At 57.9% G+C, this 11,881-nt stretch overlaps 3 protein-coding genes across 3 annotated transcripts; all 3 read left to right on the forward strand.

The window, feature by feature from the left end:
• Nucleotides 1-868: 868 nt before the first annotated feature.
• LMJF_36_2050 (putative serine/threonine protein phosphatase) lies at nucleotides 869-3,565 on the forward strand (the record flags this gene model as incomplete). Its single annotated transcript, XM_001686729.1, has 1 exon — nucleotides 869-3,565. One exon carries the CDS (start codon nucleotides 869-871, stop codon nucleotides 3,563-3,565), a length of 2,697 nt encoding a protein of 898 aa, XP_001686781.1.
• A 1,068-nt stretch (nucleotides 3,566-4,633) lies between these two features.
• Nucleotides 4,634-6,154, forward strand: LMJF_36_2060 (conserved hypothetical protein; the record flags this gene model as incomplete). Its single annotated transcript, XM_001686730.1, has 1 exon — nucleotides 4,634-6,154. The coding sequence occupies one exon, from the start codon at nucleotides 4,634-4,636 to the stop codon at nucleotides 6,152-6,154; it is 1,521 nt and encodes a 506-aa protein (XP_001686782.1).
• Nucleotides 6,155-7,580: 1,426 nt separating this feature from the next.
• On the forward strand, nucleotides 7,581-8,573 carry LMJF_36_2070 (conserved hypothetical protein; the record flags this gene model as incomplete). The annotated part of the gene is made up of 1 exon (XM_001686731.1): nucleotides 7,581-8,573. One exon carries the CDS (start codon nucleotides 7,581-7,583, stop codon nucleotides 8,571-8,573), a length of 993 nt encoding a protein of 330 aa, XP_001686783.1.
• Nucleotides 8,574-11,881: the final 3,308 nt, after the last annotated feature.

Raw genomic sequence — 11,881 nt, forward strand, 5'->3', positions numbered from 1 at the left:
GGTGTGCCGGTATCGCTCTTCTCTTTCGTTGTCCGTCTCCGTCGCTGCTGCTTTTTGTTTTTTACTGTTTTTTCTCCTCTCCTGTTGTCTGCACTCAGCTACCAATTCTCTCACTTCGGTTGCGGTCCCTTCACGCCACCCTCTCTTCGCGGCTTTTTCTCGTTTACCACGTCCTTTCGGCACCCTTGTCTGCCCACTGCGGTCACGTGCTTGCCATCCGCTTGCACGTGCGTCGGGGACTGCTGTTGATCTGGCGCCGTTCCTCCTCGAGAACTGTTTCTCCTTGTTCTCGTTGACTCCATAGATCGCGGGGTGGGGAGACCCTTAGAGGCATATAACGCGCCGTCTGGGCGCGTCAAGATAGCTCAGCTGCTCTCATCGTGCCCTCTTAGCCAATTCTCTCTTTTCTGCTTGTCGTTTTACGTGTTGTGCTGCTGTGCTTTTCCATCTCTTTTCTCTCGTGTTTGTGGTGTGCCGTGTGCGTGTGTTGTCGCGTCCTTGCTGTCCGCGTCACTTAGCCACCATTCAAAACTTTTCGTGCTGTGGCCTAGTTTTCGCTTTTTTCCTCACTCGTAACTATATCGACCTCGGTCCGCTGTTTGAGGAGACGTGTCCCAGGTGTGTCGCACTAGCACGTGAGGCGGGGCTTTGTGTCGCTCGTGGGGTTTGCTAACGTTGGCGCGTGAAGCAAATCTGTACACGCGTGCTGCATCGCAACTCCGCACATACACAGGGGATCCGATACGCACATTACATCCGACCACCACACCGGGCGGATCTTTCTCCCTTTCTTATCCTTGTAAGGTTTGGGGTTTTCACCATACAGTCGGATCAGTCCACTCCCCGCCTCCACAGAGCACGCGCCATAATGCCGAGCTTCTTTCTGTTTGGGAGGAAGAAGGATAAGAAGAAAAAGACTCGCGATGGTGCCACAGACGAGGGCGACGCGGCGACTCCCTCGTTGACGGCCAGGGAAAACTCTAACGGCTCGAAAGAATCGGCGACAAAGCACGGTAAAGGATCCACTACGTCTCACGATGCAGCGGGCGGGTCTACGCCCCCAGGTCTAGACACGCCGCCCGCTGACGCCTCCGGCCCAGCCACCGAGACTTCACCACCGTTGCTACCCTCGACGAAGCAACGATCCTATTCCAAAAACACTATGCAGGAGCTGCCGCCACCGCCGCCGTCGGCGCCTCCGGCGACCAACTCGCCTAGTCTTCGGGCGAGTGCGGTCCATCTTACCCTCCATCACTCCACGCTCAATGACGCCCCCGTCTCTACCCCGCGCAGCGTGGATCTGTTTCCGCGCGAGTTATCGGAAGTGACGATCCCGCAGCTGACCGAAGTGTTTCAGGTCTTTCGGACGTTCCTCGACAACTGCACAAGCACGGAGGTGAAGCAGAAGTCTGTGTCGCAGCTGCGCCAGGTCCTTCCCGAGATCGCCGCCGTCGACACCACTGTGTCGGCTGAGAGGATCAAGGCACAGAACTTCCACCCAACATTTTCGATCGAACCCATACTGAACCACTTGTTGGCGCAGCCGGCACCCCTGCGCGCGCGCCTCTGCCTCGCCATCTACCGCTTCTGCGGAGAGCTGTGCGAGGAGCTGGAGGGTGACTTGCTCTGTCAAGAGACAGGGCTCTTTAGTGGCCTGCAATGCATGAACCCGAACCTGCGTCCCGCCGCCGACGGCAATTACGGCATCTCTGGAGATCCACGTCAAGCCTCCCTCTTTGGTGGTAGTTTCACGGAGAACGGGACTGCGAAGATAGAGCGCTGTCCTGACATCGATCTCCCGAAGATCTACAACAGCCTCCTGCACAAGGAAGACTACCTACCGAGTGCCGAAGAGCTCAACGAGATCTTTCTGCGCGTGCAGGAGCTGCTGCGAGTCGAACCAAATGTGGTGATGGTGGCGATGCCGGCCGTCCTCGTCGGAGATCTGCATGGGCAGATACGCGATCTGCTGGAAAACGTGCTGACACTGGGGGGCCCACTCGTGTCGAATGAGGCGCTGGCGCTGGCGTCCCCTAAATCCCATGCGGCCAAGTCGAAGGCGCCCACCTCTAAGAAGAGCGGCAAGGCGGCAGGCGCAGCGAAGACCTTCAGTGGGGCGCCGAAAGGTGATGAGAACCGACCCACGCAGCCGCCGAACTACTTGTTCCTGGGTGACTATGTCGACCGTGGGCCGAGCAGCCTGTCCGTGATTGCACTGCTCTTCACGGCCAAGCTATTATCGCCAAACACCGTGTTTTTGTTGCGTGGTAACCACGAGTGCCCGAATACCAATCGCTTCTACGGCTTCCTCGACGAATGCCACCGTAGCTACCCCATTGTGAACCACAAGGTCATCACGCTCCATATGTGCGCCCGGTCGGCGTCCGAAGAGAACACCGACGGTGCGGCAGCAAATCGAAGCGGCAACAGCTCCCCAGGTGCCAACTCTACCTGCAAGGGCGACAGCGGCGCCCTGAGCACGATCGATACGAACAGCAGCGTCGAGCCGACCGCGGCTGGGATGGGCCGGCATCTCGGCAGGGACTGCGAAGCGAGTCCGGACGACATGGGGTGGGACATGAAGGATCACCCGCTGTGGCTTGTCGCGAATGACGCGCTTTGCTCGCTTCCTCTCTGCGCCGCGCTTTACGAGGAGGTAGAGGACGACGACAGAGCGGCTCTGCCGCCCGCTCCTACCGCTGCCGCGTCGAACACCGAGGACATGCTTGCAGCTGACGGCACCGAGAACCCTGTAGCGGCATCAAAAGCGAAAAAGTCAACCAAAGCGAAAGCCGTAAAGAAGAGTACCCGGTGCAGCATTGGAAACGCGAGTTTCGCAGAGTCCTTCAAGTCTCCGAATCTCGTAGCGGGCAAGTCGCCTACGCTCACTGACGGCAATGCACGCACCACTAGCAACAAGGCAGCCAGTACCTCCACCGAACCGTCACCGCTGTCCCCGCCAAGCGCCAGTGCATTCGTTGCAAAGCCGAAGAAGACGCGGCAGGTCGTGCGCGTGTCTGCAATGCACGGTGGCCTGTCCCCCTTCATTGACGACAGCTTCGACGGCATCATCGCCATTTACCGGTTTCGCAACATCGAGCATGGTGCGCTGGCCGATCTCACGTGGTCGGATCCATCCTCCAGCGCAGCCGCCGACGGCGCGACGGCGTCGGACTCCCGTGCGAACGAGAGCCAGCCACCTTTGAGCAAGTTCCAGTCTGCCTGCGTCTTCAACGGAGCCCCCATTGGCTTCACCGGTAATCCGCGTGGCACAGGGCACATCTTCGGCGAGGATGCCACGATAGACTTCATCAACACAAATCATCTATATTTTATCGTGCGCGCGCATCAGTGCGTGCAGGAGGGCTTTCAGTGGAACCACAAGGACCGCCTGCTGACGGTGTTCTCAGCCCCCAACTACTGCGGTATGCGCAATAAAGGCGCGGTTCTTCTGCTGGATAAGAATGGGGCCCCGACACTGAAACAGTACGCGCACACGGAAGCTGAGGAGAAGTCGCACGCGACGACCACGGGCGCGCCACAGCCACCAAGGCTATTCTCGTAGGGGTGCGCATTGCGCATCCTGACCCGCACTACTGCGCGGTATAGGAACAATTTACCTCATCTCTTTTCTGTGCGTGTGCCTTGTGACGACTGCTTGTCGATTGGGTGTGGCCCTTCCATTCGCCTCTCCTCTATCCCTTGTGTGAGTGTATGTATGTGTGTGTGTGTGTGAGTGTGTGTGCGTGCCCGCCTGCGTGCATGTGGGTGGGTGTACACTACTGCTGGTAGGCGACGACTCCACTCGTTTTCCGCGTTTGATCTGATCGAGTTATTCAGCGGTGCTTCTTGTCTCTTGCATGTATACGTTTCCTTCACCTTTTTTTTCTCTGAATCGCCCTCGACTTTGCTGCCCCCCCCCTCCCTTCCTTCCTCCTCGCCTTTCGTGTCTTTGACTTGATTCTGTGGTTGCTGGCTGCTGTTTCGCCGGAGGGAAAAAATAAAACAAAAAATATGCGGGTCATAGGTTGCGGAAAGGGGACGAGAGAAGGGTTTTCTCTGTGGCTGTGACCTCTGCCCCTCACTCTTTTTCTTCGAATACTGTCGTGGCCTTGCATTCTCTCTATATATATGTGTGTGAGTGTGTGTTCGTCTTTTCTTTCGCGTAGGTGTATGTGTGCCCACTACCGACGTTAATCACGTCGCATGCATGCACATCGAAATGTGAGCACACACACGCACACGCACGCATGAAGGCAGATGAAAACTGAACAAACATACACGTGTGACGGCACAGATGGGGCTCCCGCACACCCACAGCGTAGTGAAACCTCCCCTCTTTCTTTGATGGCGGTGCGGTGGATGTGTACGTGTGTTTGCCTGCTGCACGCTGCTTTCGTCAACGCTTCCTTCCCATCTTCTTTCCCTTTCGCATCGCACCCCTTGTTCATGTGTACCTCTGCTGGAACAACCAAACAGACTCGCACACAACCATAAGCACCCAGTCCAGCGTGCTGCGCCGCTTCGCCTTGTTCATTTTTTTTTTGTCATCTGCATCTCCCTTCCCCCCGAACAGTGACACGAGCAGCGCCGGTGTACAGTTCGGCGCCCTTGGAGAGCTCATTCATCGAGGATGCTCGGCGCACAGGCTGTTCCTTCGTTCCTGCTGGCGTTGGCGTCGTCGTCGTCAGCGCCGCAGTGCACGCAGCCTCAGCAGCTGATCGAGTGTAGGCCACACGACACACTTGTGCAGCATTCCCCGTACGGGCCGTCACGGAACACCACCTACGGGTGGGGCAATCTCTTCCAACCCCCCATGACCGCCACCGTTCCTGGCCACCCGTGCATCCACATCGGGATCAGCTCGCTGAACGGCGTGCCGACTGTCGGGAAATCGGACAGGTCGATGCGCAGCCTACTGACTCAGTACCGTAAGAAGTTCAACTGCTTGGAGCACTGCCACCCTTACCATAAGGTGGGAGACGCGGGGACATGGAAGGCGTGGGCGGACATGGTGAGGAACAGCAATGTCGCCGACGGCGGCCGCATCCATTCACTCGAAACGGTATCGGCGCCCCCACCACACACCGTTGAAGGCGCCGCTGCCGCTGGTGTCGCCTCCGCGGGAGCGACGCCGTTGTGCCCTCTCGCCGTCAACGCCAACCGTTTCTTGTACACCATCAAGGCGAACAACCTCCTCACTCACGTCAAGCAACTGCAGATGGACGACGCGGATGTGCTGGCTCACGTGCAGGTTTTTTTCCAAGAGCGGTGTCCATTGCTGGAGCCATTTTTGGGCCCTGTGCTGGTGCAGCTACCGCCGTCCTTTGGGTACTCAGCTGCCAACGTGCAGCGACTCACCCGGCTGCATCAGCTTCTTTCCCAAGAGGAGGTGCTGCTGCTAGAGGCAACGTCGGTGTCGCCAACGGCTTTTTCGTCTTCAGGAACCTCCTCGACACCAGCGCCGTCCTCGAGTGCACCGCGGAGCCAGCGACGCCTCCGCGTCGCGGTGGAGTTCCGAAGTCGCTCGTGGTACCGCGACGAGACGTTCGCCCTCCTGCGCTCCTTTCGCTGGGCACTTGTGGTGGCGCACCACCATGATGACCCGACGTACTCGCAAGTGATCGACACCGGTGCAGGATTCCTCTACGTCCGCCTACACGGGCCGCTCGGGCGCAACGTGGGCGACTACGGTCCTTTGGCGATGCGGCTGTGGGCAGAGAAGATGGTGCAGTACCTCCACTCGGAAAGGAGCCCTACCGACGGCGATGCGTCAAGTGCAGTACCAGGCGAAACGACGCGTGAAGTGTTTATCTTCCTGAACAACAGCGACTCCAATGTAGGCGGCACGACGAGCTCGGTCGTGGACGCGACATGCCTTGCTGAGCAGATGCGAAACCTACTCCAGTGCACATCCTCGCGGCCACCTCCCGCCAAAACTGCGGCTGCTTCACCATCCCCTCATGTGAGCGCCGAGCCACAGCCAGTCGTGGCGTGCGTTGAAGCGGAGACCTCGATGGCGGTGCCCGAAGACGACTGTCGGGCTTCTGTTGCTCAGCACGTGCGGGACGAGGCGGTCACTCCACCGCCCAAGCGACAGCGCACGGCGCAGCGAAGCAGCGGCACGCGCGAAGACGAGATTGTGATCGATTAACACTGCCGTGAGAGAGAGGCATGTGGGCCTCGTTACTGCGCTATTTGTAGCGCCAAGAGGAGGGGGCAAGGTTCAACCCTTTCCCCTCCGGCACATCATCGCACCTTTGCCTCCTGTGCTATCTCTATCGTTCTCAATCGTGTGCGCGTGCATCCTTATAACACTTCCTGCTTCACTGTTACGCTCATACACACCCACACACGGCGACATCCACTCAAGCCCACACCCGAGAAGAGGAACAACGCCCCCTCCCCCCCAAAAAAAAAAACAGGAGTAGGTGAGGCGATGCGGAAGCGCAGAGCCGCGGGCAGTCGGAGCGCCCCACACTCGACAGAAATCGTGTGGCGAAACAAAGAGAGGCAGCAGACTTGAGCTGGAGCTCCCGCTTGCCTCGCCTTCTTTCTCTCCATATCCCTTCTCGATGCTGCGCAGCCGGCGGCAATACAGAGGGCACGCGTGCTTGTGTCTCTTCACTTGGGGCTTGTGTTTGCGCGCACGACGTAGGGCAGCGGAAGCCGCGTCTCCCTCCCTCCCTTGCTGGCCCTCTGCTACTCTGCATAAAGCCCTCATCTCTGTATCCTGCCGATCCAACTACAATTTGCATTTTCTCGCCTTTCACGTCTTTTCTTTCTCGGTTTCTATTTTCTGCATGCGTGTGCGTGTCTACGCACACATCATGGCGTTGGCCAAGGACTTCCTCGACTGCCTGCACATGCGCGACTTCTTAAGGCAACGCTAAAAACAACGAAAAAAACATCGAAAAGAGGGAAAGCAGATCACATCAGCAACCTCCCTCTGTTTCACAAGAGCTAGCATACAAGAGCTTCAAGCACTCGTGGTACGCCGCGTATGCTTTTACAGGGAACACACATACACAAACCGCGCTGCCTATCTCCACCCCCCCCGCCCCAACTTCTCGCTTCTTTCTCTGTCGTGTCTGCGTGCACCGTGCCGCGTGCCTCGCCTCCGCTGTTTTCGCGTCTGTGCTCAGCGGTGCTTTTGCCCAAGAGCACGCAAGCAGAACACGTCAACTTGCATCTTCTCCTCTTGTGGGTAAGTCAATACAGTCGACGCCCCACCCCCTCGCCCTTTCCCTTTGCCCGCTCTCGTTCTCCTGTCAGTGTGTTTGCTTGTGTGTGCGTGTGTGAGTTTGTGTGTGTGCTTTCTCACACGCCCAGACGGTGATGCATGTCTTCTCGTGTGTGAGCGTGATTTCTCTTTGAGCTTTGCGTCGGTGCTCACCGTAGCGCACCCTTCACCTGGCACTGTCCTCTACATTGGGCCTCCTTCTGACGCGTAAGATCATACAGAGAAACGCCCACTGACTGCGTCCGGCGGTAAAGCCCATCAAATCTCGTTTTCTCTCCCCCACCGGAACCCCCCTGCTCCCTCCCCTACACAACATTTCTTTCGTTTTCGCTTGAGCATGACCGAAAAGCCTGCGAAGGAGCCACCGCTGCCGCGAGACTTGAAGGCGCAGTTTGACGTGCTCGCTGGGACTAGGTGGGACGGCGTTGGCGACGATGCTGACGCCGCCGAACAGCTCTCGCAGCTCCGCCAAGAGTGGAAGGCGTTGGGTAATGCTTGCTACGGTAAAGGGTATTTTCTGGCCGCAATCCGGTGCTACTCGCGGCTGCTGGAAGTTCCTGGCGGCGACACGGCGCAGATCCGCAGCAATCGCAGCGCCGCTTACTTGCAGTCGCCCATGCTGGTAGGCCCTTCGTTGGCGCTCAAGGACGCCGAGAAGGCCGTGGAGCTAGATCCGCAGTGGTTCAAGGCCCACCTCCGCGTTGGCGACGCACATCGGAAGCGGGGCCACTTCGCCGAGGCAGAGGCTGCGTACCGTGAGGCGTTGGCCCGGCAGCCAGAGTGCGCCACCGCGCTAGCTGGCCTTCGTGCTCTGCAGGTAGAGTCAGCGGGTTTGCCTGCAGCAGCGGCCACGTTTCCGCGCGGTCACGCGGAACGCACCCCGTACCACAATGCGCCGCCGTCACCGAGGTCGCTTTCGTCCAGGACTACCGCCCACGCGGTTGCAGTGGCGCAAGCGAAAGAAGAGGAGCTGCAGCTGACACAGGAGCAGCTCGTTCACAAGTGGAAGGCGGACATCAGCACACGTGAGGGTCGAACGGGCTGTCGACCGCGACAGGCGTCGCTCTCGCAAGCCGACAGGCAGCATGGTGCCGCCATTAAGCAGGCGTTGCTGGCTCGCTTCCGCGATAAGCTCGAGTCCAACGGTGAGTTCAGCGCAATCCTTCGCAATCGGTGCGAGGAGGCCATGCTGCGTGGCGAGGGGATCAACTACCGCGATGCAGACAAACTCCGCAACACCTACTCACACGCCACGAACGGCATCGGGCTGGGCATCTCATCCGACGCATACAAGGAGTACACAGGGCGTGTAGATCACCGCACGTGGTGATGGAGCAACACACAAACAGAGAGCTAAGGGAGAGTAAGAAGGAGGAGAGGTAGATGTATGGGGAGAGGCTGCGCAACAGGAAAAGCATCGAGACACGATCTTCATGTGCATACACACACAAAAAAAAACAAACACTCGATCTGCACACCCATCCTCATTACCCCTCCCTCCCTCTTCTCTCGCTCTCCTCCTCCCTCTTCGTGTGTGTGTGTGTGAGTGTGTGCATACAGGTGAGCATGTGCCTTTTTCCGCTTCTCTCCTACTTATTTTGTCTTTTCGTCGTTTTTTTTTTCCGGCAGTGCTGGAACCCCTGGCCCTCTTTGTCGCTTCCTTATTGCCTTCCATCATCCCCCCCCCCCTTTCTCTCCCTCTCTTGACGCCTTCCACCGCTGTGCTAACACGGGAACGTTTTGTTATGCATTGCGTTGTTGTACTTCCTGTTTCTCATTTTTGTGTGTGTGTGTGTGTGCTTGCTCGCTCACCCTCTCACCTCCCTCATTGCCCTCTCCGGTTGATGTTGTTGTGAAGCATGAGTGGCCCCTGTTACACACGTTGTTGCAGATGCTTATGCGTGTGCATGGCAAGCCTCTCGGTAGGTGTGTGGGTGTTGAAGCACGCATCTTGGAGACCTTCAGGGGCATCTATGGACACTAGGCCTTCGTCTACACCACGTGTACTTCGCCTACGTGTGTGTTTTCTTTTTACGTCTTCGACCCATGCCTTTTTTTTTCTGGTCATCTGCGCCGCTCCCCCGCTCACGTCACTTGGCACGTCCGCGGGGCTGAGAGGTGCGGTGGTTGCTTCGTTTCTTTTTTGTTGTTGTTGCTTCGTCGTCGTCGTGCTCTCGCTTTGCTCTCTCCTTTCCCCTCGGGTTCACGGAGCAGCTGCCCGACCTCGCAGAAGCAGACACGCTCCAGCGATGGAGCGACACCATGTCCGAAGTGGAAAAGCGATGTAAACAAGCAAACACACACAAACACACACACACACGCACACACACCGATGGAAACTCTTTCTTGCGTTCGTACGAAAAGAAGTGACCCCCCCCCCCCAAAAAAAAAAGAATTGCCGCGCACACGCAGCCCCACCACCGCCGTCGCGCCGTTTGGTCGTCTTTGACCCTCTCAATGCGTAACTGTGAGGATGCTTCTCTTCCCAACCCACCCCTGCTCCTTTCTAATCTCGACTCCCCTCTTCCTTCCTCAGCCCCTAACAAGGCGAGAGGGCGATGCGGCTTTTCCGAGAAACACCGCCGATGGCGGCGATGAGCGACGACGGCGTCGGGGACCGCGGTGAAGCGACGGCTGTCTATCCGGTCTCTCCCTATCGCGGCGTTTGCCGTGTTCATTCCGATCCGCGCCTTCACTCTTTGTGCTCCCCGTTCTCCTTCTCCAACACTCGCCTCTCCGTCACGCTCTTCCACATACCCTCCTCCCTTCTCTCCTCCCCGGCAGTCCGTTGAAGCGGCCGCGCCGCCTTCACCCACGGTGCCTCCCCCCTCTCCTTTCCTCTCAAAAAGAGCGACAAACTCATAATCTAGGCAGCAGCAGCAGCAGCAAGGAAGGCGGCCATATCCTTTTGGTCCTCTCCTTCGCTGCCGTGCGCCTCCAGCGCCGCTTACACCGGAGGCTGGAATACTCGCAACGAACGGACAACCTCCCACCTCCTCCGAAGAAATAACGAAAAGTACAGCAAAACGCCATCAGATCCTCTCCACCGCAGCACACAACACTTTCCTATTCGTGCCGCACCCCCACGGCCCTCTTCTCTCTTCTCTGTTTGCTGTTGCCACCTTTTCTCTCTACGGCTGTGCAAGTGGAAGAAGACAACGGGAGCATGTCGATGTGTGTCTGTGTCCAGGTGTGTGTGCAGGCGTATATGGCTCCCATCAAGGCCTTTTTCCAGGAAAGGAAGAGACCGTCTCTTCCATTTCCAGTATTTATATTTCTTCTGTTTGTTTCCGTGTGCTCATTCTCTTCTGCACGTGACCCCACCACCACCCTTCCACCCTCCCTCTTTAGGGTATTTCCTCTTGGGCTCTCTCTCACTCGTGCTTTGCTTTTCCCTTTCTGCAGCTTAGGTTTGTGGGTGTAACTTGGCCTGACTTCTCCTACCCGTCAGGGGGGAGGGCGTATTGGTGCACACTCATTTTCTTTTGTTTGTGTGTCGCTGTGTCGCTTCGACGCTCTCCTCATCCTTTCTGCCTTCTTTTTTGTTTTTTTTTTCCTTCCTTTCGTTGCCGTCTTCTTCGCGGATCGATTTATTTCTCTTCTTGTCAGCACACGCCTTGAGTCGCCCCTCCCCCCCCCCCTCTACCCCCCCCTCCTCCTCCTCCCTCTTCCCTCTGTCCCCTTCCGCCCAGCCGATGTGCTGTGGTTTTCTTCAGCGGTCACCAGCGTGTCTTTCCTTATCATGCAGTTCTCTCTCGTTCTCTTCGCGTTGCGCTGCTGCCCTGTTGCACCCGGCCATTTTTTCCTTTGCATTTTAGACGGGCCTCTGTCTGTCGTCGACCCAACCCTCTTCCCCTTTCACTTGCCTGTGGGTTTTGGTGGGGCGCATGGGGTGTGAGTGTCTTCGATTGTTATGATTCTCATTATTGTGGTGCTGAGGCGTCCGCGTGCGTTTCGCTCCTAGTGAGCTTTTGTTTTCGCTTCTCTCTCTCCCCCTGAAGATGGAGCACGCACCAGCGCGTGGTATCGCACAGCTCGGCACCCACCCCTCTCCACATACACACACACACACACACTGTTTGTGGGGGGAGGCCATGCAGCCCCGCCCTCCTTATCCCCTGGCAAATGCGGAACCACCGCTGGTGGTAACAGAGTCAAGCATCCTACGACGTAGGGGTAGGTCAGCGCGACCTACCGCTGCCGATGTTGGCGGTCAGGTCCTGGATGGCGTCGCGTCGGAGGGACCTCGGACAGTGGACACGCTTTTGCCATGCACATGATGGGGCAGCGTGTCCGCGTGACTCGAGTGTCTCCCACCCGGCCTCTCACTGCTAGTTGGTGTGGGCGCCTGATTGTCACTCCAAGGGGGAGGCACCCGGCGGCGACTGACGAAGCGGGTGGGCGGGCAGAGTTGGAGGCAGGAGCCGTGCTCTCAGATGACTGGGTCAGTGCATTGCTGTGGCGCTTGTGTCTGCCGCTGCTTCGCACCACGCGGACGGGGCCTGTGACAAGCCATATGGAGTGGCGTGTGGCAAATGGTCACGTAAAAACAAAACGAAAGCTGTTCCGCTTCCACGGAGCATACCTCCTCCCTCCTTCGCTCTCCTCATCGTCCTCCTTCAGTGGCGTTGGCAATGG

Source organism: Leishmania major, chromosome 36 (assembly GCF_000002725.2).
Source record: "Leishmania major strain Friedlin complete genome, chromosome 36".
NCBI classification, from domain to species: domain Eukaryota; phylum Euglenozoa; class Kinetoplastea; order Trypanosomatida; family Trypanosomatidae; genus Leishmania; species Leishmania major.